Below are 25,829 nucleotides of genomic sequence, written 5' to 3' on the forward strand. Positions count from 1 at the left end.
AAAGATTGAATTGGTGCTGCTTTGGCAGCAATGCAGACAGTGTACTGAGCTGTTGTTGGGAAGACAGAGGTGAGCATGAGAGCAAAGCTGCTGATTTACTCATAGATCTACATTCCTACCTTCAAATATGGCCCTATGCTGTGAATAATACCTAAGAGAATGAGATGGAAAGAGCTCACTATGAAGGGTGTGGGGGCTCACCATCAGAGACAGGGTGAGGTCATTCAGGAGAGACTCAAAGGAGAGCCACTAACTCCTCTAAACCGAAATAAGCCAGTTGAGGAGGTTCAGGCATCAGACTGTTAAACCTCGTGGATGTCTTGCAGGTAAGGTGTTTTGGGCATGTCTTAACAGGAAGAGCCCTGGGGCAGACCCAGGACATGCTGGAGAGATTTGCCAGGACTCCTGCCCCCACAACCTGGAACTTCATAAGTGTCAGAAAAAGATGGATGGATGTGACGCAACTGTGCAGTATACTCTGAAGCTATGCTGAGCTGTAAGCTGTTGAACACATATTACACTGCATTACATCATAAGGTTTTCACCTACATTATCTTCCAACCAACCTACAGAGGAACAAATCAACATCTCTACAACACATTTCAAAATGTGGACCAGGGTTATAATAGTTTTGGATTTTACATTATCGTTTAGTTTTAGTTAGTTTTTCCTTTTTTTTCTCTAATTCAGTTAGTTTTAATTAGTTTTCAGAGTGGTTTTGCTCGTTTTATTTTAGGTTTATTGCTTAGTTTTAGTTTAGTTTCATTAGTTTCAGTATTAATTTTAGTATTTTCACACTTTGTCAGGTGCAAGATTCAATGCGCAAAAGTGACTATTGTGTAATAAAAACTCAACAAAAGATACCATAAAGAAATATATTCAACAACCAACAGTCCACAAGACAGAAGCACTACATGCTAAATGTGTAATAATTAGGACACACATGAACATCAACAGGGAGAAACAAAGAAAATTATGAACTCCCAAATTCAATAAATTCTTCAATAAACTCCAGTGTCAGTGCAGTAGATTAACAACACCTACATGTGGTGTTTGACAAAAACAAATTCTTTGAAGGAGTCAAAGGTCAAATCCAGCTGCATCCTGATGTTCTCACCACCCGAAGCTGCTTCTGTTTTGGAGCTAGCCTGGTTAGATGCTCGCTGATTAGACTTGCAGGGTCTTTGCAGCCTCTGTACACAATCCATGCAAGTGTCCGACCTCATGTCCGCATTTATGCTTGTGTAGCTGTGTGTGTTAATTACCTTGTGGTCGTGTGCTGCGGTGCCAGCTGGGACTTTTTTTGGTCCTCGCTCTTTGTGCTCAGTTTTTTTGGCTGCAAACATTTTTGTCCCTGTTTTTTCACTTTCTTCATTTCCTCACGTCCATTCCGACAGTTTTAGCAGTCTCCCTCCAGGAATTTGCTGATTATTATTCCTGATTGTTATTCTCTCACTGATAAAGTAGACAGAAACGCACAAGAACTGAATAGGTTCATCACAGCGTTGCGGCAGCGTGGACCCACTCTGAACCCGGTTGGTTCAGAGCGACTCTGCCGCTTTCTCGTGCACACGCACGCACACAGCTGCCCGACGGCGCTCCCAGCTTAAACTCGGAGAGCGAAAAAATTATCAATCCACAATAATTTCAGTTAGTTTTAGTTAGTTTTTTAAACTCATAATACAGTTTTAGTTAGTTATCGTTTTTTACTTTTAATTGTAGTTATTTATTTCAGTTAATGACAATGTTTTTTCAATTTCAGTTTTCATTAACTATAATAACCCTGATGTGGACTAAAAGTAGTACATTAAAACACTGTTAGAGTAGATTGTTAAGGGTACGGGGATTTTCAAAACCTTCATTTAGAAACTGAGCATCCCTGAGGCTACATGTTGTGCAACAGACGGTTTAAGGTAAATGATTTTGAAGGGTACTTCCTTCCTCAAATAAAAACCTAAAAACATGCATCAAAAGGAAAGCGCACACACTGATCCAGAAATTTCCAGATTAGCACAGCCTGACACAGACAAGCACAAACATGTGACTCAACTTCACTTGAATGCAGATGTAAAGGTGAACCAGGTGAAAAGGTACCTGGAGCTCCAACAAAGGGAAAAGTTACCCTTGGTCTGTGTATTTGCTTAAAATTATTCAACACTGAGGTTTTTTGTTTTTTTAGAATTAACTTCAATATCTAAACCAAACTTTTTTTCCTTCTTTAATGTTAATTATCATATAAAAATGTCTGCATTGCTTTATGACATTAAAGCAAGTTTGCTTCCCTGGATCATGAACAATAATCAGTGTTCTTCATGTTTTTAAGATCTCGTCTTGTCTTGTGTATTTTTTGCTGAACGCAAATAAAAATGTATCACGTAACCCTTTGAAACAGTCTTTGTGGCTCAGACATATTTAGTTACACAGTGTAAATGCAATGCTCATGAAAATGAACGAAACACTTTTAACACACATTTGATTGTTGCGCAACCAGTTGGCAGAGACGTAGCTGACTCCATAAAATGCACAGCATGAGCTGTGACGCTGAGCCAGGATATCAGTGTTAAGCTCCATTTAAAATCACCTCTCAGATACAACCAACAAAAACACCTTCACAGTTTTATTAAATAGTTTTATTAAATAATGATCTTATTTTATGAGTTATCAGGTGATCCTGGAGATGAACCAGTGTCAAAGATAAAAAGAGGCACGGAAATCTCTTTCCCAGTTCCTGTCTTTTTGTTCTCTTTTCTTACTTTCTTCCTTCCTCTGTCCTTTCCTTCCAATCCCCACTTTCTCCTTGGACGGTGGTTTCACAGAGTCACGATCTCTGGCTTGGAAGTGAGTCACTTTGGCTCTTTTTGTCTGTCCATATCCCAAACCCTCCTGGTCTCTCTTCAACACAGTAGGCACTGGCTGTTTAGGCCCCTCTCCCTGCGGCCCCAGCCCCGTTCCTGGTTTCCATCCACAACGAACCATCATCTTGTAGCTGTTGCTAGAGGGGGGGAGGCAGTAGTAGGGGGTGGGTGGAGGACGACGCAGACTGAACTGATGCAGAGTGGAGGAGAGATGTGAAGAGAGGCTGCTGCTGTACTCGCTACCACACACATTGCACCACTGAGGCTGGAGGGAACTGAGGATAAATGAAAAATGACAACATGAGCTGGAGAACAAACATAAGAGAGTCACAAGTTTACTTTTATCCGAGTCTGTGTAAACAGTACAGATGTACATCAGCAGAGTTTCTGCTTATTTGAATATCTCATTAAAAAAAAAATCTGTTGATCTGATGTGCTCCCAACATTGTTGAATGTGGACAAATGTCATTTCTATATAATTTAGCACATTTATTTTTCTACTATACATATTTATTTCTTATGGTATTTCACTGATTTGATTCTGTAATCTCAATCTCCATCTACATTCATTGTTTTCAGTTCCATCTATACTTACACTAAAACCTTCAAAGTCCACATCAGTCGTTAGCGGAAGTTTGTTTAGCTCACTGCATGTGGCGTCTGCCCTCACAGCAATGCAACACACCCACACAGTGAGGAGGGCAGGACTGCTGCTGCCATTTACATCAGCAGTGCTATAAGCACATAAGGTAAACTCTTGTTGCATAATTTGACACCAGTGGGCATTGATCAGTCTTCCAACTGTAATGTTAAAGTATTTAAGCTTAAGGAAATTTGTGCCAAACAAAAGGAGTCTGTATTTATCATCAATATGAATTTTTAATATGTGGGACAAAAGAATTCTAATGGCTACTTTAATAAATAAATGAGATGGAACTTCCCAGGTTTACATACACAAAGTAAAAAAGATGCAGTCATTTCTACTTCTACTTCTCCTTTAATACAAGATTTCAATCTAGTCAGGAGCACTTCTTAATCCAGTGCAGGTCCATCAGAGATCCAAAAGGCATCAGTCAGCATCTGATGATTTTTATGTTTCTCACCTCAGATTTGAAGCAAGGTTTTGATTGGTCGCTTGAGAAATCTGTGTTATCAGATTATTAATAAGCCAGAAGGAAACATCAGTGACTTTTCAGTTGCCATTTACAGGAATACACCGCAGCTGAACCTTTCTAGATGTTACCCGAGGACATTAAACACACTCAACCCTGCAGAGATCCCTGGTACACAGTCTGGGTCACGGCAGATTGAGCCCGTGTGGTAATCTTTCTGAGAAGCCACAGCCAAACAAAGTAGCTCCAGTAGTGTGAACCACTCTGTCACAATCAGCCCCCTGCTGTGTGTTATATGTGAGAAAGGGCAACTCTGGACAAAACCCATTCAGATTATCCAGAGTTCATGTGTGAAAACGGCCAATGCGTACTCCATTTCTCAAATACTGAAATGGTTTAGATTCCTGTTTTTATTACTGTGAGTTTAAATTTGAATTAAAACTGCGTACAACTGAGAGTGCACAAACCTGCTATCAGATGGTGTTTCCCTCTTTATTCTCCTGTAGCTCAACAGCTCCTCTAACACTTCATTGTGGCCAGCTGTGAAAAAAGATCAGTTTAAGGTTAATTGTGAACTCAAAACTAAAACTAGGAGTGAAAAACATTTTATGAAACTGAAGCAGATATAAAAAAAAAAAAAAAAAACTTTTGAAGCCTGATGAAGCTTTGATAGTCATGTTTATTTAGACTTGGGGTGTTTATACTGCAATACCTTTCCTGAAATTCTTAAATCTGCCCCTGAAAAATACCCTCCATATGATAATAACTAAAAAGAATAAAACTAACAAAGTAATGAAATCTAAACAAAACCCAAACATTTTCAAACAATAAAAACTAACCTGAAAAGACTGAACCCATTCTGGGAGTGGAGACTAAATTGAACTCAAAGCAAAGAGTCAAAATGAAACAGAAACAAAAACAAAGTAGAAAATTTAAAACTACAGTAACTGGTTCAGCTTCACTTCACACACAAACACATACAGATCACTAGTTATCATTTCCCAGCAACATTTCAACACTGAGCGACCGTCAGCTGGCATTTTTTCTTTTTTTTTGGTTTTTTTTTTTTTTTTTTGCATTTTTGGCCACAGCGGCTTTTATGTGCAGTGGAGAGAGACAGGAAATGGGGTAAAGATACAGGGGAAGACACGCAGGCAAACTGGCGACGGGCTGGGACTTGCACCGCAATGTGGCATATGTATGTGGTCGCCGGCTTCACCACTAAGCCACCCAGGCGCCCGACAGCTGGCATTTTGCAGCAAACTCGTGATCTCACACTTTCAAGCCAATTTCTTATCCCACTAAGGAGACTTCACACTCAAATGGATGCATCCCTGTGTTTATGATGCTGACATCAGGGACAGGTGTCTAGTTAACTGACTAGTTAACTAATCATACAACAAATGAGACATATTTTCAGGTGTACAAAAATGTGAATTAAAAAAGTGTTTTATTAAAAAAGAAAACAAAAATCAGACAATGGTAATACTAGTCTATGTGCGTGGAGAAGATGACATATGGAGTGACCAGATTAGTTGTCAATGTTAAAAAAAAAGAAGAAAAAAAAAGACACGCATTCATTTCCTTCATTGCAATAATCTGATCTATATTTATAACTTTGTAAGAGGGAGTCTGGCAAGCTGTCTATTTTGTATGGAAATAACATCAGTATCTGTCCATCAGGTTCTGCTTTTGTTCTGTGGCCAGTTTAACCTGGAAGCTGACATCAGGGTTTCAACCACGTTTGCTGGTTATACCTTCCAGTGCCAGGTCTTTGGCATCCCTGCCCTGTGTATCAACCACTCCGACCCAGGCTGCTCCGTGCTGTAGCAGCAGCCTCACCGCTGCTCTCTGCCCCGACCAGCTTGCACACATGACAGCTGTCCAGAAGAAAGTATCCTGTACGGGAAAAAAACAAAACAAAACCACACTCTTGAAGCACATCCTAATATTTTCCAAAATGAAACAGAGACACTGAGTTTTCAGCATCATACCTGGTAGTTGATGTCGACCCCCTTTGAGAGGACCTCTTTGAGCCCGGAGATGTCTCCCTCATGGGCAAAAAGCAGCAACCGGAGACCCAGGAGCTCCACGGATCTTTCTGTGTGTCCAGTCTCTGTTCGGTTCCTTTCACTCTGACCCTGCTGTGCTTCCACGGCCCTCACCCTCCTCATCGCTCTTCTGCTGGACTCTCTAGTCTCCTGTCTACTCTGAGGTCCCCTGCCTTTCTTACTAACTGCACCTTTTGACCCATCTCCAGCTTCCTCACCTTTCATTAAGTTTTCATAGAAACGCTTGGCCTCTTCCCCGCTGAGTCCACTGTTCGTTTTCGAGTTGGATTGTTCCGCTTCAACGCTGAAAACATCCTGCTCTCTGGCAGGAGTAAAGCCCAAAGCAGCCATAGGGATGACTGTAGCTGCAGACACCTCAGACAGAAAGTCTCCTATTTATCTATAATTACAGCATCATAGGCGGCATTATAGTTTCTAAAGAACAGCTAACAGCGTACCCACACGCGCGTCCACACAATATATTAAATAAAATACTGGAAACAACCAGGATCGGGGAGCTATAATAACAGCTAGCTACCTAGCGTCTTAGCATTAGTAGTTAAACATCTGAATTATGGATAATTTCAGATTACCAAAGTCTCTTTAACGAATATTTATGATGAAAACATGACATAAAGAAGACTCACTAGTCTCAGATCCGATTACGTTAGAAATTCTGGAGTTTACTTGATAGCAGGAAGCAGTTTCGGGCTAAGTTGTCCTCGTTACTTCCTGTGGAAACCCAGTGTGAATAACGGTGAGTGCTGCCCCCTACTGTTTCCTCCTTTGCACGGCACCCTCTGAACTGCAGACTAACGTGAATAAAGTAATGGTTCCCAAAGTGTGGCCGCGGTAATAATAGAAATTAATTTTAAAATTACTCACATTTATGCACAGTTACATATTTATATACATTTATTTATTTATATAAAAAGTGAATTAAACCTGGTAATAGGAGGTGGTTAGTTTGAGATATTACTGATTACTCTGACCTAAATTTACTGCTCTTGTATTGAAGTTTGTGTCCCAGAGGCAGATGGGTCACATATCGGCACTTTACATATGACTGGGTACTATTAGCAATTTATTTCTAGCCAATGCCCTGTTATTTATGTTTTTTAAAATCAAATTAATCAAGAAGGAAATACATTATACATTACATTATCTTGTATTTTGATGACAGTGAATACAGACTTCCAACCAGGAAAATTTCACAGGCTGGCGTTAGTGGACGATCAGGGTGGGGGTGGGGCCCCATGGGATTTTCTGTTTTTTAAGTGGGCCACAGCACTCTTGACTTTCGGAACCACTGGCTTAAAGTATTCAAAGTGAAATAACCACTTTAATATGTGTGCAATGAATAAACTACAACAAAACCACAAGCTACAGCTCTCTAATAAATGTAGGCATTTTTGTTTTTAATGAATATGAGTGAAATCACACGTTTAACATTCATAACACCCTGAAAATAGGTAACTAACACCTGTGCTTTCCCCATATGTGGAAATCAGTCATGTATCCCTTCTGGGAGCAGATCACAGTGGGACATGTTATGTCAGGATAATTTACAGACATACTTTGTCTTCAGAGCTTGTTTTTGCAAACCTACATAGACACAGGTCTAACTAAAATCTGTTGTGTCTATTTTAATCTCAGTAACTGTGGTTTATCTTTTCCTTATGTCAATTTCTTAAAAATACACAGATCCATATCCATGTGATGTTGCATATTTTGCCGTTACGCTCTTTTGATACTGGAATGAGTGGGATCGTTTTTGTCTCTCAGTACCTTCAAGTGGACCGCCTGGTCAGAAGTTCTCCTTCTCAGATCTTCACTGAGTTACTTGGACTTTCTCATTATTCTGAGTGTCAGTCAGCCCAGTGAGTGCTGTCACATAAATCCTTTTTATGTTGGCAAAGGGAAACTACCGGTTGTTGTAAATCATAATCACAAGAAGTTAATAAGCCTTGGCCTTGTAAAGTTAAAAGACATTATAAAACCTTCAGCACCACTTATTAGAAGAGGTAAGTGAATGTATGTGTATATTTGAGCCTGTATGTATATATTTGACCCTGTGTGGATCAGAAAAAAAAAATCCAAAAATAAATTCTTGTTTTTTAAAGTCATTAAAGATGTATGCTGTAGCATCAGTCCAGCCTGGAAAAAGAACAGTTCAAAGAAATCATTAAAAGCCCCCAAATACAATGCTATTCATGTCCATCACGAGTGGATGGAAACTTCTGACCACACCTGTATAAACCTCGTATTCTTTATACTGCTTCATTAATTATCGCAGACCATGTTCACAAACAGAACAAATGTCATAAATATTTCTTTTGTCTTTTCTTCCTTTCATTTCATTCCAACAACTGCTTCAAGTTGGGTGCCTTTCTTTACCCTCCATGAAAGACCACATTTCTGCTGAATAAGGGCCCGATCTACGACTGGTTCCAAGGATTTCCTCACAAAAAATGATGGTCCCACTGATGCAGTAGATATGGAAGGTTTTACCACAAGAAACTGACCAAGAATTGGCAGATGTAGAACAGAGACTGAAATATTTTTCCACATAAAATGCTCCAACCTCTGCTAATACATATGAAAAAGTCAGTTCTCAAACTGGTCAAAATGTGAACCGATTCTCAAAAGATAGGGCAGAGCAGCCTGCGGAGGCGTGATGGAAAAGATTTTTGTAAAATTGTTATCTGAGCTGCAAAATACTAATCTTAATATCAAAACCAAAGTGGAAGACCCCTCCTCTGTTTTCTGCTCACATACAGGGCTGAAATCAATAATGTGCCCCTTGCCATTAATGTTCTTTTTACAACATCAGTCAAGTCTGAGTAGACTTAATGCTGCTGCCTCATAAAGCAGGCTCATGAGTAACATCAAAAACTATTTAGCGTCATAGGAGTCAACCTCTGAAGTGGGTTTGAGTGAGTAACAGATGAAGCGTCTGAACTGGGTGGTGACATTGAGCAACATTCGTTTGTTTCTGTTTGTACACCTCTGATGTGCTTACATTGTTATTACCCAATCTCACATCATGTACTTACTGGTGAAGTGAATACGTTTTATTTTTATGACACTTTTCTAAACAGTTAGAAAATGGTCACTTTCAGAGAAGCAAAAAGTAAAAAGAATCACACGATAAAATGCCAACACACTGCTAAAAATGCTGAATAATGATGGCTGAAATCTTTTAGTTTCTGAGCAGTCAGTTTATGCCTGCAGAGCAAGAGGGGTGTCTTGAAGGCCAAAGATTCACAGGCTGGTCGCTAGTGTGACAGTCTGTAAGACCAGGGTGCCTTACAAAAGTGCTTTATGAGGAGGATATGTCAGGCACAGGAGTGAGAGCGGTGGGCCTCAAAGAGTAAACTGTCATGCAGAGCTTTTTTATTTCAAGAGAAATGATATGACTTCTTCAGTCCAGCTGTGAAACTTGCAAAAAACAAACAGCAGAGAAACTGTCAGGCATCTTACTGTGCACAGAGAAACCATTTCTGACACCAGCACAGTGGTTTTGCATGTTTTTGTCACCATTCAGCTAAAAATATGGATATTCTTTTTGCTCCATATCGCCCAGCCTTAATTGTAAGACATTTTGGTTTCTTATTTTTCCTCAAACATGACACTAATAAGATTCTAAAATCAATTATTAATGCAACCTATTCCTATAAACATGCAAAACCACTGGTACGAGCATTTCAAAGTGACACCAGCACTTCGCTGTGGGTCTTTTCACTGCACTAATGGGTGGAATTTACTGATGTGTCTGTTTCTGTCCCCAGTCTGTGTAAATGTCTGTCCACAGTGGGGGCAGGAGTACGGTCTCTCCCCTGTGTGTATCCTCATGTGAACATTCAGTTTGTCTTTGCTAATAAAGCGTTTGCTGCAGCAGGTGCACGCATACGGTTTATCTCCCGTGTGATAGCGCTGGTGCATCTTCAGCTCTGTCATGCGGCCGTAAGTCCTGCCGCACTCAGGACACTCGTAGCTGGGCCGAACCTCCATGTGCTGTCTGCTGTGGAGGCGCAGCCCACTGGATGACCTGAAACTTTTACTGCACTGTGAACACTGGAAAGGTTTTTCTCCTGTGTGGATGTGGACGTGTAGCTTAAGGCTGGCGGCGGAAGGGAAACCGTTTCCACAGATGGAGCAGAGGTGAGGTCTCTCCCCGGTGTGGATCGTCAAGTGTTTCTCCAGCTTGTTCTTGTTCAGGAAAGTCCTCCCGCAGACAGGGCAGGTCTGCGGCTGCTCTCCCTCATGTGAACCCATGTGTTCTGTCAGCTCCATTAAGGTGGAGAAAGCATAATCACACCGAGTGCACGAGTAAGGCCTCTCCTTCTTGAATTTTCTGTGTTTGAGGCAGTGCTGCTCTAGATCTTCCTTCTCCTCAAAGGTTTCAATACAACAGGTGCACTGGTACGGTCTTTCTTGAGTATGAGTCCGCAGGTGATACTTCAAAGCTGTTAACTGCAGAAAGACTTTATCACAGTGTGGGCATCTAGACTCTCGTCTGTTGTGGACCATTAAGTGCCTCTTATAGTGTGAAAGCTTGAGGAAGTGCTTACGGCACAGTGAGCAGTAATACTGTTCGCTTCCGTGACTTTGCTCATGGTTCTTCAGTGCATATTCAACTTTAAACTTCTTTCCACACGTGCTGCAGGAGTAAGACTTTTGATGAACTGCCATGTGTGTCTCCAGCTCTTCTAGACTACCAAATGTTTCATTACACTTTGGGCAAGTCCCCTTGTTTTCTTTCACATGTATCTGCAGATGTTTGTTGAGGTCTTCCACGAAGGCAAAGTGTTTTTGACAGTCAGGGCATGTGTAACACTCCCCATTTGTCGCTTTTCGATGGGTCACTATGTGCCTTTTCAAATGATACATTCGGCGAAATTCTTTGCCGCAGTCCCCACACACGAGGCTTCGAGGACCCGACTCCACCTTCTTGTGTAATTTAAGATGACTCGCAAGCGCAGCCTTCTCCTTGAACTGTATATCACATGCGAGGCACGTCAGGCCTTCGACTGCGTGGGTCTTCCTGTGCGCTCTCATATCCAGCCAGTTACTAAAACTTCTGCCACATTTAGAGCAGATATACTTGCCCAGGTTGTGTTGGTTTCTCACATGCCGGGTCATGTGGTAGGACTGGCTAAATGTCATAGCACAGACAGGGCAGCTGAAGGGTTTCTCCTTTGTGTGCGTCCTCATATGTCTGGCCAATTTATTTGGCCCTCTGAATCGCCTGTTAACACAGATGGGACAGAAATGGCCTCTTTTTGTGCTGGCGGCGTCTTTCTTTCTGCCTCCATCTTGACATGGCGCTTCATCAGAGTTCCTTTCTTCTGTCACATTAGCTTCAGATCCTTCATCCTGACAATCACCATTACCAAAGGCAGCATCATCGCTTGTTATTTCTTCAATCTTCACTTTGACACTCTCGATTTGCTGAGAACTCTGTTCCTTATTTTGGGTAGAGAGATTTTTCATGTGTGACTTGATATGGCTAGAGAACACATCATTGTTGGTGAATTTTTCAGGACAATCTGGACATGACAGAACTTCTGACTTGTGTGTCCTCTTGTGACCTTTCAACTCTGCAAAGCTCTCTAAAGTTATCCCACAGGTAGTGCAGACATGCTGTCCGGCACCATGCTGGTTCCTCAGGTGTCGCGTCATGTGATACGACTGGCTGAAGCTCATAGAGCAGACTGGGCAGATGAACGGTTTCTCCTTTGTATGCGTCCTCATGTGTCTGGCGAGCTTGTGAGCATCTCTGAAACGCCGGCCAGGGCAGATAGTACAGTAGGGGCCTTTTGGTTTAGATGATGAAAGTACAAAGTCTTCATCATTGTCATCATCATCCTCTAAACCATCGCTAGTTTTGTCACAGCCCTTCCCTTCTGTCTTCGGTAAACATGAAGATGAGGCTCCGTTATCATTATCACAGGGCTGACTAGTCTCACCAGTCTGCTGAGACTCTGCATCATTGTCATTATAATACAGCTTATCATTGCTGTAGTAGTAGTTATCTTTGAGTCTGAGTGATTGGGTTTTAGTCAAGCGGGAATTTGTTTTGGATCTTCTCTCCCCACGGCGAGGCCTTCCTCTTTTGGCTTTTTTTTTAACCGGTGGGTCCAAATCATCTCCAATGTCCACGCTGACTTCATGAATATCAAACAGCTGAGATTGATTTAACACAGATTCCACCTCTTTGCCAATAACCAACGCTGCAGCCAAAGTCAAACTTTCCCTCCTGACCAGCAGCCTCTCTCTGAGTTGTGGGGAGCTTGTTTTATCAATCAGTTGATTCAGGATGAGTTCATCCTTTGAGTTTCCGTGACTGCAAGGCCTGAGCAGTTCTTCTAAAGTGGAGACAAACTGATCTACAGTCTCGCCAGGCATCTGAGCCCTTTGGTGGAATTTAAGGAGGTGCATCTGAGTGGCGTTATCAGTGCTGAAGTAAGCTGTCAGTGTTGATATGGCTGCTGCATATGTGGTGTCATTTTGGATCAGTGTTGTGAAGATACGCTGTCCCTCTGGGCCAAGGCAGTTCTGTAAGAGCAGACACTTACTAGAATCGACCAGCTCTTTTTCACTGAGCGCTTCGACGTAGTGCTCGAAAGCTTTGAGCCATTTAGACCAAAGCATTGTTGGCTCACCGGGGACAGGCAAGAAAGGTGGAGGTGGGGACAGGATTATCAGCAGTGGCTCTGCAAGGTGCTCCACAGAGGTGTCCTGTTTTATGACATCCTCATCTACCTCCATAGTTACTTCACCCATTGTTAGGTGCTGTGAATCGTGTTTTGTTCACAGGAGCTAATTTTGTTTCTTCTGTGAGTCCAGTAAGATTTGTTGAATTAGGATGTCACTCTGTCTGGCCTGTGTTCAGGCTCCTGATGTTTCCTGCCATCCAAGCTCATCTGGGAAAACAGTAAAATATACAAACACAAATTAGCTTCAGGTTCACTGTCTTCATATGCAGATTATTTCAAGTGATTTTTTTTGTTGAAGATGCTTAAAGATACATTGATTCAAATGCAGAATTATTTTAAAGGATGCAGTTTATGTTTTTGGAGATAGGTGCCAACATGAAAATATTAAGACGACACTTTCTAAGGCAGGGCAGCATTATGTCACATTGGTTTGCCCATAGGTGTGAATTTGAAAGATTGTCTGTCTCTCTGCAAACCATTTGTTATAAACCATTTAATTAAGAAAAATAGTTTTACTTATTATATGTAGCTGAAGTCTAATATTAAAAAAACACAATCAGCACCTAATCATCTAAACAACTGTTGTCTAATCGTCAATCCACTGACCTGTTAACTGACAGATTGTTTCAGCTTTCACTGTAATAGAATAAAATGTCATTATACAGAATGTACAATGAGATTGGAGGGCCGCTCCTGTTCAGTACACAGTAGGTAAAAATGTTCCCAGTACATGCATATTTTGTTTCCTAAACTGTATATCTGACAGACATTACTATTGCTGCAATTTTATTATCAAAATTTATTATCAAAATTCCATCTCCAGCAGGAAAATAAGGTCACTTATGTATTTGCTCATCAGGCTCCCGATCCATCACAATTCACGCGTTATTTCCAGTAAAGCAATTACTTGGACCGTGAACACAATTTGGGTGAAGACCCGTTAAGCCATCATTGTGTGCAAAATTTCACTTACAGTCTGACCAATCCTCTGAGAGGAACGTGGACACATGAATGGCTCACTGTGGCTGAACAAAGACTCAAGTGTGCTGATCTTTTTGTTTGATGAGCTAAAAACAATGACTGAAAAAACAAGTGCACTATTGGTCAGTGAGATGAATAGGCTAGTGAGGTATGTTGAGTCTAAAGTCAGAGTTTTCTATGTCATGAAGGTGGCTCTATTTCTACCTGGCTAGATCACCATGGTAACTTATGCAGATCTCCTCACCTGGTCAGAAGCAGGTTATGTCCAGAATTTCAGTTTAAAATCAGCTGAAACCGCACCACATTTTCACTGATTATTTTATTTGCATCATGTTTTAAGTCTGTAAGGTTACATTTTATGTATGCAACTTTTTAAGTGTTATCTTACTAACACCAGAACTACAGCTACTCAAACGCAGATTAGAAAACTGATCAGTTACATTTGTAGGCCTATGTTTAAAATAGGTCAAATTAAGAGTGATTTCTATGCCTTCTTTATTAGGTCATGGGACAGAGTCTGACCTTTAATGTTTAACTGTATGCAGGTTTTTGAAATTGAGTTGATATTAACTCAAAATTTTGAGATACTTAAATTGAAATTTTGAGTTCTGGATGGCAATTTTTTTATTTATTTATTTTTTTAGAGGTGGAAACAAGCTTCCATAGATATGCAGGGCTTTCAAATTATGCCGGCGGCAGGCGCATTTTCCACCTACTCCAACACTCTGTGCCGTCTACTTTTTAATTTTTCTAAAAAAAATTTTTGCGCCGTCCACTGTCTCCATTTCCAGCACCATGTGGACGCACGTGACAATATTTATGTTCTTTCAATCTGACCCATTTGATTGGTTCACGACTGCCATGTGACTATTCATATCGTCTGCTGCCGTCATGGCTTCAGTCTTGGTCATAAGGCGCCTGCTACTTTTGCATGCCCCCCTGCTACTCCAAAACAATTTGAAAGCCCTGGATATGAAACACTACATGTACAGTGCCAGTCAAATATTTGAACACACCCATTCAAATAAACTTTTGACTGGTACTGTATAAAGGCGAATTAAGCAAAAACCTGTCACAGATTTAACTATGTCTATGAAGCTGGATTTAAAAAAATAAGTGTTTAAAGTTTTTGGAGCATGTGTAGCACCATCTTGTGCCAGTACAGAATGTGACATCCCTGGGTTGGTGGGTTGGTTGGTTTGCTGCAGCTGTCCTATTTCAAAGACACTTATTATTTTGGTGTCTTTAAAGATTGCAGCTGTGTTTTTTGACACGCAGAAAAGCTGGACAGATTTTGTTCTGCCAAATGCAAGACACCCTGTAAGCTGCACGACTGTGGCATGTGTTACTTTTAGACAATAACTGTATAGATCTTGTACATAATTTTCCTTTATTATGTTTTTTTTTTTTGTTTTTTGTTTTTTTGGGGGGGGGGGGTGTCAGGGATCATGTAGAAAAACAGTAATCTCAGAGACAGGCAATGTTAGCATATGTACAGGGATTAAAACCAATTCAATTCAATTTTATTTATATAGCGCCAAATCACAACAAACTGTCGCCTCAAGGCGCTTTGTATTGTGGGTAAAGACCCCACAATAATACAGAGAAAACCCAACAGTCAAAACGACCCCCTATGAGCAGCACTTGGTGACAGTGGGAAGGAAAAACTCCCTTTTAACAGGAAGAAACCTCCAGCAGAACCAGGCTCAGGGAGGGGCAGTCATCTGCCGCGACCGGTTGGGCTGAGGGGAGAGAAAGACATGCTGTGGAAGAGAGCCAGAGATTAATATCAATTAATGATTAAATGCAGAGTGGAGTATAAACAAAGTAAATAAGGTGAATGAGAAGAAACAGTGCATTATGTGAACCCCCCAGCAGACTAGGCCTATAGCAGCATAACTAAGGGATGGTTCAGGGTCACCTGATCCAGCCCTAACTATAAGCTTGATCATAAAGGAAAGTTTTAAGCCTAATCTTAAAAATAGAGAGGGTGTCTGTCTCCTGAATCCAAGCTGGAAGCTGGTTCCACAGAAGAGGCGCCTGAAAGCTGAAGGCTCTGCCTCCCATTCTACTCTTAAGTATCCTAACCAGAGGTTCTGGCACATGCGCACTATTGGTTGCTACTCCGATACACACACCACCAACTTGTGTCCTTGCATGAGAACTACAGCGCTTTCAACATCTCTTGTGGCTCTCAATATTTACAATAAAACAACATAAAACACACTATATACACCAAACAGCAAGATCAGAAAACTATTAAAAGTTTAAAAAGTAACTAAAAAGTAAAAGTAAAAAAATTTCTGGCAGATCGTTCTGATATAAACAGGGCCAAAGGCCACCGAATGTGAATAACATCTGGTGGCTTCAAACAACTACAGGCGAAATAACTTTGAGACGAGCGACTGAAGAGACCACCAAAGAAAGCAAAGAATACCGCTGACCAGTGGCGGTTCCTGATACGGGCAACATGCGCAGCCACCCAGGGCGGCACGACCGCACCCCCTCCCCACAATGCATTGCGATTGCCGCAGCAGCGCCTACCGCACTACTCCACTTGTTGGGTAATGGGCGCCCTCTGCCTGCTGTGTGGTGCATGTAGCTTTCTGCCATGGTCTGACAGACAGGTTGTAACAGAAGGGAAGGGGCAGGCGGGCGATTCTCTTGTCTCGGTTGCTGAGCCTAGAATGAATCCGTGCATCTAATATAATTAGATACACACAATTGATAGAACACAAAGCGCATTTCATTTATAATTAGTGATGGGAATCGAGAACCAGTACTTGTAGAGAACCGGCTCCGAGTAATTCAATTCCTTAAAATCGTTAGTCTGCTTGCTTAATGAGGCCACTTATCGATTCCACTGACGTGAGGACGCATTTGCGTGATTACGCATTTGCGTGATTACATTACACACGCGCCTTATTTGGTTTCAATACAGACAGAAGTGTCAAGATAAAAAGCATGACAAAATAATGTTCAGTGTTTCAACAACAGCAGCAGCTGTTTTGCGTGCAGTTTGCAGAAAGTGCAAAAAGGCGGAGCCATTACCGAGACGGTGAGCTCGGATGGAGCAAAAGTAAACATTCTTCTAGCATCCAAAGCAGCAGCGCTTTTTCCTGTAACCACCGTTAAAACCTTTACTTTGAAAGAGCTGGAGGTCCTTCATCAACAATCTGATCAGTAAGTGAAGAAAAGAGAACTTTGTAGCTGCTCCATCTACCCTGTTTGTTTCATACAACAAAAAAACTGCAGTATGGAAGTTAAAAAAATACAGTTGAATTGTTAATACAAAAAAAGTATTTCTAATCCGATCACTCAATTAATCAATGGAATAATCTACAGTTGCAACCCTATTTGCTGTATTGCTTTCACTATAATGTATGAATAATCTCCACCTCCTGGTTTAGTTGATGAGGACTGCCGGAGTCTGGCTGGCTCAGAGGCTGCTTCTTGCACACCTTGCAGTTGTATTTTATGTTAAAATGTTAATAGTATTCATTTTGAAAGAGGAATTCTTGTTTTTTAAACCAGTTTTAATTTTGTTCTACTTTACATTAAAAATCGTTAATGCAAACCAACCCATTTGTGGTATATCTTATTCACTAACCCAATGAGAATCGATAAGGAAATGAATCAATAAGTGATATTGATAATGGAATGGGAATCGCTAAATTTTTATCAATTCCCATCCCTATTTATAATACTGTAAATATGGTCATTAATTCACAGTAGTGTGAACCTGAATCCTGATGAAAAAAATGACATGCTTCATGCACCACACAGCAGGCAGAGGGCACTCATTACTCCCCAAGTGGAGTAGTGCGGTAGGTGCTGCTGCGGCGATAGCTTTGGGGGGGGGGGGTGGGGGGGTTCTCGCCTAGGGCGTCAAACAGGCTAGGACCACCACTGCCTGACATATAACCTGCCAGTAGGGGCCGCTTTTTCAGGTTTGCTAGTATTTGAACCATTCAGCGGGTTTTCAACCAGGAACGCACTCGGTGCTCGTCCAAAAAACGGGCTCAGCTCGGGCCCTGCAAGCTAGCTGGTCTCGAACCAAGAATGCGTGACGAAAGCGGCAGAAGGGCGTGACTGCCGTCTCAACATGAAGTTTTCTACCATATTACATGTGTATTACATGAGAAAAGCGAAGCGATTTTCACGGCTATGAATCAGGTTGGGTCTTAAGGCTGAACCTGCTGCTTTGTATCAGTTCATATCACAGATAAAAGGACGCAAAGTGCGTGCTTGTCGTCTTGCTCTAATCGCTGTCTGTGTTTACCTCTGTGCTGCACACAGATGCTGCAGTAGTTTGCTTTGGACCGTAAAACGTATTTGCAGCACAAGAAAGGGGGAGCGTGTTCTCCCACGTTTGCGCTCTTCGGGTTCCGTGTCCAGACGAGGACCCGCCCACGCTCATACGTAAAGGAGCAGTTCGCAGAAACGCGGTGGAAATGCAGGCAGGGTGACCTAGGCAACTGGAACCTGGAATTTCCATTTCCGGTGTGCCTATTTCCAAGTTACATCACTGCTTGGTGATTAGTTAGTGAATGTTTGCAGACAAGTCGGCATCTTAAATACAAACTACTGATTTAACTCCCCACCCCTTATGGCTGCCTTCTATTTGAGCCAACTTTTTCTAATTGGTTGTCCCTCTTGGTGCATCCATCACTGGAAAAGCATGAGCAGTCTACGTTAACTGTTTAATTATTTTCTTTTAGGGGAACACCAGAACCAGCGTGTGTGATGGCGAAACTGTCCCCCTTCAAAGTAAGTGACTGCAGCGCGGCCCCGTAACCAAACTGCGCGCAGCACCGTGCACGCGCCGTTTTTAACGTCCGTCTGATGAACGCGTACCTCCTTCACAGCGTCAGGATTTTGCAGGTGCAGAGAAATAAGGAGCAGTGAAGAAAGTGTGAGAGAAGGAGGCGAAAACTCACCAAACCAAACTGGGTCACAAGTCACGACAGGGACACACAGCGGATGCGTGGAGTGGGGAGACGCGGACTCAGCTCCGAGCCGAGGCAGTCAGCATCCCGACACGTTCCTCCTCTCTGCAGCGACGCGCTTTAAGTCAGTCATTACAGCAAAACGCTTTGCTCACAGCCAAAGCATGGAGTAAAAAACCCAACCGCCATGTTAACGCTGCTTCTTCCGGACACCGCAACAGCCCCCCTGGGGTCTGTGTCAGCGTCCCCACAGCGCCCTCAGCTGGCTGGGGGGGGTGGCGCACATCCACGACCATCACCCCCAGCTTCAGTGGAAACTGTTTTCTGTGGGGTAGTGTTAGATTAGTGTTTTATTAACTACTAAAAGTGTGTCCCATCACAACATTACAGTTTCTCTTTGTCTCTGTTTGTTGCTGCACGGATGGATCAATAATGAATCATATTTAATAAAATTTTGTCTAATTTCTTCTGATTCTTTTACAGTCTGGAGATTTCCATTAGTGTTAATGAATGCTCAGATAATTTTAATATCACTCTTTCACTCTTTCTCTTCTGTTTGATGTCTTTTCTGCACTTTTCCTCTCTTGCTTGCTGTTCCGTTACTGCCGCACACCCGCTGGCAATTTGAGGACATAAAATTACAGAGGATGCACACATTATTACTGCTGAAGTTTTTAAGCATATTTTAAGCATACTTTCTGCATTTGGCAAGAAGCTGAAATTTCAGGAGCAAATGCCACAAAGCCTTCTATTTCACACTTTTCATTTGGTTGAAGTGACGTTTAATTTGCGATTGGACAAAATGTTGGTGATTCACTTTATTGCTGCTATAATTAAGTACAGCTCTGAGGAATCTGAGCATTTACATTTAATGTTGTTTCACATTTCTATTCCATCCACTTATAAGTTTTCTTTATAGATTAAGAGTTTTTAGGATGTTTCATAAAAGCACACAGTGTTTTGGCAATGATCAAACCTGTGTTTCCTCACTATTTTGGCTACAGCAGCTTACAGCTTTTTTCTTTTTAAAGCACTTCATTAACCCTCCTTTTCTTCTTTCTGAGCCATTCTTATTTTTAGGATTATTATCCTCCATGTCCGCTTTAGTTTCAGCTTTCAGACAGGCTCACATGTTTTCACACACTTGATGTGATGCAGAATTTAAGGTTAGACCAGTTACTGCAAGCTGCAGAGTCCCTGAGGCAGTGAAGTAACTGGAACTTTTCCACCACCATGACTCACAGTGGTTATGACTTTCTACTGCTTTGGCTTGCCTTAAATATGTCTTCTACTGTTGTGGCTAAACAAATGTATTTATTGTGTCTTGCGGAGCAAATGAGCCGTTTGTTCAACAAACCCAATTCCAAAAAACTTGGGGCTTTTTTCCCATTAAAATGGTACATTTTCTCAGTTTAAACAATTGATATGTTTTCTATGTTCTGTTGCGAATAAAATAAAATATGGATTTATGTGACTTGCAAATCATTGCATCCTGTTTTTTGTTTACATTTTACACAGTGTTACATTTTTTTTTTTTTTAAATTGGGGATGTATATTCTTTGTAAACTGTAGTCTTGCTCTGATGCAAAGACTTTTCCTGGCACACCTAACATTCAGGCTTACATAAGACAGCTGATCCCCAAATCAGTTTCTAATCACTGATGTCTAATCTGGACTGCTGCCTGGAATTTTAAGGTTTTAATAGTGTGATAAATGCAAGGAGGGACTTTTCTTTTACTGTTTCAATAAAAGCCACAAGCAAAGCACTATTCATTCTGCTGAACATGTTACATGTTAAGGCACAGCTTTAATTCAGTTTATATAATGAAGACAATGATGCAAGGAGACACTGTCGCAGCACAACAGACCACACAGGCACACGGGTAAACAATGACCATTTATTCACACACTGTATGGAGCTCCGCACAGGCGTGACAGAGTGAGGGAGGCTGCTGGCTGGTGGGGCTGATGAAGAACCTTTAAAGTATGCATGAGCAAAAACGTACAGAGAAATGTCACTTGCACTTGAAAAAAGTACAAAGTACGTGTGTCTGGCTTGCTGCTCCTTCAGGTGAGGCCAGGGTTCAGATGGTGGGGCTTCATGAAGTTCAACCATACTCAGCCTGTAGGAGGAGGAGGAGGAACCTCTTAAATATCCTGGGCACTTATTCCACTTTCTGTCAGTCACTGTGGCTTACACTGGTGAACAATCTCCACCTTTTCTCTCTCATCAGTTAGTGTATGTGAAGTTTCTCCAGTGCTGTTTGCTTTGACTTGCACAAACACGGCCAAACTACGTACAAGAGCACACACAGTAGAAAGGGTCTTCCTGTACAAAATCCATCTCAAAAAAATATACAAACATACATACAATGGCACACTTTGCTCAGCAGTGAACTACACAGACGGATGAACAAGCTTCTGAAATTACCAATGCACACGCATGCTCGTACGCACACGTCTCACAGTGAAATCTGTAAAAAATGAACCTTCAACAGAACAAAGATGAAATGTATGTGTGGAGAAAAGGGGGGTGGGTGGGTGGGGGGTGTCAGCTCAGTGCAAGCGTTATGGCTTGGGAGCACTGACAACAGGCAGTAGACGGTAAAAAACATGGTTTCCATTTAGTCCAAACTGTTCTCAGAAAGCACTCAGCACTCTTATTCTGGCTGCTGAATGCTGAAGAAGCCCTGCCACGCTCACTCTCCGTCCTTTTCAAGTAAAAAAAACAAAAACAGTGATTATCGATTGTTTTCTTCTTCTGTGGTGGTCTTTTAAAGCTGACAGCTCCGTGTTTGTGTACATGAAACCAGCCTGTGAACAAAAGCTGCTCCCTTCTGTGCCATCTCTAAACGACTCTCCTCAACCTTGAAGCTTCTCTCTCCCAGTGGGAGATCCTGAAATGGTGCATCAAAGAGTGCATGTGTGTGTGCGTGTTCTTGTGCACTTATGTGTAAATACAGAAAACAGAGGATAATCTTTGTGCTGAAATCCCAGGATCCATCAGCTTGAGGTGAAATTTTCTCTTTGACAATAACATAGTGACTAATCTAGCCTTCACTCTTGGCGGAGCGTCTCTGGAATAGGCAGGAATATCAGGTTGTGAATGTGTGTGTGTGTGCACAGTGACACAGAGGCGTGAAAGAGCTACACACACACACCGTCGACACAGGGTCTTCGTGAACGAGGGGAGAAGGCGAGTGAGAAGTGTAAGTTTAGTTCTTTGGGGCATGAAGGGGTGATTCGTCCCCAGTCTGTCCCACATGTCCTCATCTTGTCCTCTCTCTCTTTAGTCCAAACATACCCCCCCTTTCATTACGTATATGTATATATATGTGTGTGTGTGTGCGTGTGTGTGTGTGTGTGTGTGTTATCTTGTGCAGATTTTGGCTCTAGAGTCAAACAAATGAGGAGAATCCCGTCACAGGTGTGCGCGACCCTGGCGGGTTGGTGTTGGGGTTGACATGTGTGTGCGCCGGCTGCCCCGTGGGTGTATATGCGCCGCCTGTGCTGTGCTGGGTGACCACGGTCTGGTAGTAGGGTTCTGTGTCTGCAGTGGCACACTCCTCGTAGCCAAAAGACGTGCCGATGCCTTTAAGACCTTTGGGCTGCCGCTTCCAGGAGTTGTAGTAGGTGGGGTCGCTCATGTAGTGGTTAACGAAGGAGTGCTTTGGCTGCTCGTCCTCGTAGTCACTGTCTGTTAGCTGGAGGCAAACACAAACACATCAGAGTTAGAGACGACAGTTTATTAGGTAGACACACACAGACACACACTATGGGAATCTTAAGGAATCTTTCAGTTAAATGATCTAGCACTGCTGGACAGTAAGAACCAGAGGGAAAATTCATGAATCCACACTTTCTTGTTGTCCTTGTCAAAACCTGCCACTGAAATTACCCACAATGCAGCTCAGCTGCTGACAATTAGGTCCAAGATTCTGGTGTGGTATTTATTTATATTGTTTAATGTCACTATGGAGTAGCTATGGAGGTTGGTTAAGCTCACTGCTTTCTCCCTCAGAATGATTCCAACTAACATTCATCAGATTTTGTGCAGCTCTCTAGAGTTTTTTTTTAACACAAAAATCTGCAGTACCTCTAAAGACCTATTAACTTATTTTGATGTGTAAAATTGCTGTTGTTCCTTGTTAAGATCAAAGTGTGAAGGCTCTAATAGGTGCCATTAGCTGTCATTGTTTTGTAATTTGGTAGCAGACAGGACTCAACAGAAAAGTCTGAACTGGAATTGAGGATACTGAGATCACAGGTTCTTAGATGGCACTGTAGCCAGCCCTTTGCCTACTTTAGCTTGAAACTGCTTTGGAGGCAGAAGTTTGAGGAGCTCAGTGATTCTCACCATCAATCTCTTTCTTCTCATTTTTAACAAAAAAAAAAACCAAAACAAAAAAAACCCAAACAAACATTTGTGTAGTGTTTAACACTTCCATAATAAGACGTTTCTTCAGGTTTCACAGAACAGTTAAACCGGCCTTCTTTGTACTGCATTTTGTACTCAGATCTTTAAAAATCCTGACGGGAATGGAGCTAACCAGACTGGGCCATTGCAACACCTTGATTCTTTTCTTTTTCAGCCATTCTGTTGTAGATTTGCTGCTCCTCTTGGGATCATTGTCCTGTTGCATGACCCACTTTGGGCCAAGCTTTGGCTGTCAGACAGATGATTTCATGTCTGACTCGAGAATACTTTGGTATACAGAGGAGTTCATAGTTGACTCAATGACTGCAAGGTGCTCAAGTCCTGTGACTGCAAAAAAAAAAAAAAAAAAAAAACCCCTCAAATCATCACATCTCCACCACCGTGCTTGATAGTTGATATGAGGTGTTTTTTTTTTTTTCCAAATGTGGTGCTGTGAATCATGGCCAAAAAAATCTCTACTTTGCTCTCATCTGTCCAAAGGACGTTTTGTGGTTCTCATTCCTAGCATTAGTTTCAGTGTCTCACTATGGGAATGCGCCTCCCTGCATATTCCTCAGAAGCATTTATCTCATTCCGCCAATCCTGATTGGCTGGTTATTATGATGACCATGTCTGGCAGAGCCACCCACCCTTAGTTAGCTTGTGCTACAACATAGTCGTTATTCAAAAACCTCTTCTCACTTCAGAGCATATCTCATGAACAAATAGGCTAGCTAGTTGAACTGTCCATAGACAGAAGTGTTAGCTAACTTCTCTATTGCCGGGCGCTAGCTGCCTTCCTTTTACTCTCATCCCGAGTCTTCAACGTAGACCAGGGCATCCTACCACTTACCCTCCAGTAAGGCGGTTATTTGTACGGTTTGGCACACCGACTAACACATTCTTTTCTTTCGCTGTAGTTAGCAAACCAGCTAACACGCCGTAATCATAGTTAGCATCCCAGCTAACGAAGATAAACCCATCATTCCCTCACACCAGAGGAAGCGGAGACTCCGGGGCTCAACTCTGCATTTGTGGCAACAAAATCTTGAGTAAAGACACACACCGGGTCTGTTCTTGCTGCCTCAGGCTGAAACATGCCCGGCTTGCGAGTGAAGCCCCCGGTTCATGCACGCACTGTGCCCGGTTCACCATGAAGAGTCTCCAGCAATGGTTAGCGTGCCAAGCTAGCCTGGGAACAGATCCTTACTTGCCCACAGCCAGGACTGCTAATCGTGGAAGCCACACTGTGCGCTGGCACCAGATGCGGCAGCCCTGCTGATGAAGACACACTAGAGCTGGATTATGGGGACGACGATAAGGACAACAGAGCTCCTCATATCTGATGATGTGGTGGACTAAGATGAAATTTTAATTCCCTCTTCTAAGGCTGTCAAGCCTAACATTGTGGCCACCTCCTGGGCCGGGCAGGACAGCGCATCTGCTCTCCCCGCTCCCAGCATGGATTTGCAGAATGTGTGCAAATGTGCTGCGTCTGGGCTGAATATTCCGTGGCCCAACGTCATAACGGAGACCACCAGATCACGTTACAAGGGGAATAAATTGGCCCTCACCACCAGGGTGGGAAAGCAGTTACTCTCAGTTTTCCCGGAGCTGTTGGAAGAGATAGCGATTTTAAGGAAGGACCGCCTGTTCAGCAGCAGAAGCCCAATACAAGGGGCTGCTTTCCTGGATTTTGAGGGCATGGGGAAGCACAGCTTACTCTGCATGCCTCCTATGGAGCTGTTAGTTGCAGCCCACCTCCAGCTGCAACGAGCAGTGGCATCCTCCAGGAACCCCACACTCCCGTCAAAGGTGGACTGTTTTCAGTCCGCCATGACTGAAAGGGCCTACAAAGTGGCGGCTTTGGCTGTTAGGGCACTGAATGTTTCCTCTATGCTCGCTGCTTACCAAGCAGTGCTGTGCGACGATATGGCCTGACCCGGATATCTGGGATGAGATCACTGTGATTATGGACATTTGCCTCCGTGTGCAGTGCTGTGCAGTCCAAGCCATAGGGAAATCTATGGGAATGATGGTGTTGCAAGAACGTGCCAGATGGCTCAACCCGAGAGACCTATCAGAGATGGAAAAAGAGGACATCTTGGACATGCTGATCGTGCCTGACGGCATTTTCGGGACTGCTCTGGCTTCTGTGTAGCAGAGATGTGAGGCGAGGATGAGGGAGGGTGAAGCCCTTAAACATTGCCTCCCTTGAAAAACCAAGCCGATGCCTCATCTGGCCCTGCAACAGACCTTTGCGTAGGCTGTCTCTTGGCCACCCACTCAGTTCTGAATCCCAAAACATATGAAGCCCCAGCCACCATCCGTACCCCCACCGAAGCAGCAGATGGGGGCAGGCTGGCTACAGAAAGGCCCGAGTCAGACAGTGGCTCCGGCAGGACAACCTGCACAGCCCCTCAGTCAGCAGGTCAGGAAGAAGAAGAGAGCAGCCTGACAGGGGAAGAAGCTGGATGTTCCCGATTCACCGGCCCCACCTGCTATGTTCCGGAATGTGTTGCAGGGGTACCCCCGCCCCATCAACTCTCTGTCGATGCACGTTATGCCCATACAGAGTGCCCATGTCCAAGCCACGAGGAAAGGAGACTTTGTTTTGGGAACAGCAGACTCTGTCACTCTTCTAAGTCTCAAAAACACACAATCCTGTTATTTAATAAAGTATGTTCCACTGCAGCATCCAGACTTACTGTTGGGGGTGCAGTCAAAAAAAACAAAACAATA

At 42.7% G+C, this 25,829-nt stretch overlaps 3 protein-coding genes across 5 annotated transcripts in view; all 3 read right to left on the bottom strand.

The window, feature by feature from the left end:
- Positions 1–2,649: 2,649 nt before the first annotated feature.
- On the bottom strand, positions 2,650–6,755 carry gpank1 (G patch domain and ankyrin repeats 1). 2 transcript variants are annotated; one of them, XM_030736641.1, is made up of 5 exons: positions 6,666–6,755; positions 5,962–6,418; positions 5,725–5,866; positions 4,435–4,507; positions 2,650–3,130 (listed from the first exon to the last, which is right to left on the bottom strand). In XM_030736641.1, exons 2-5 carry the CDS (start codon positions 6,367–6,369, stop codon positions 2,689–2,691), a joined length of 1,065 nt encoding a protein of 354 aa, XP_030592501.1. In that variant the 5' UTR covers positions 6,370–6,418; positions 6,666–6,755; the 3' UTR covers positions 2,650–2,688. The 2 variants fall into 2 exon arrangements, with proteins under 2 accessions (XP_030592501.1, XP_030592492.1); XM_030736632.1 differs by having other exon boundaries at positions 5,962–6,749.
- Positions 6,756–9,056: 2,301 nt separating this feature from the next.
- Positions 9,057–18,908, bottom strand: LOC115778871 (zinc finger protein 420-like). Its single transcript, XM_030727265.1, has 2 exons — positions 18,662–18,908; positions 9,057–12,947 (listed from the first exon to the last, which is right to left on the bottom strand). Exon 2 carries the CDS (start codon positions 12,805–12,807, stop codon positions 9,760–9,762), a length of 3,048 nt encoding a protein of 1,015 aa, XP_030583125.1. The 5' UTR covers positions 12,808–12,947; positions 18,662–18,908; the 3' UTR covers positions 9,057–9,759.
- Positions 18,909–20,571: 1,663 nt separating this feature from the next.
- The window catches only part of LOC115786848 (protein sidekick-1), a 288,838-nt gene continuing 283,580 nt past the window's right edge, over positions 20,572–25,829 (bottom strand). Inside the window, exon 45 of one of the 2 annotated variants that reach the window (XM_030739306.1) lies at positions 20,572–22,374. In XM_030739306.1, coding sequence (XP_030595166.1) covers positions 22,069–22,374 — 306 coding nt within the window. In that variant the 3' untranslated portion in view covers positions 20,572–22,068. The remainder of the gene's footprint in view (positions 22,375–25,829) is intronic. The other variant, XM_030739315.1, reaches the window with a different exon arrangement.

The sequence above is a fragment of the Archocentrus centrarchus genome, chromosome 1 (genome assembly GCF_007364275.1).
Source record: "Archocentrus centrarchus isolate MPI-CPG fArcCen1 chromosome 1, fArcCen1, whole genome shotgun sequence".
NCBI lineage: Eukaryota > Metazoa > Chordata > Actinopteri > Cichliformes > Cichlidae > Archocentrus > Archocentrus centrarchus.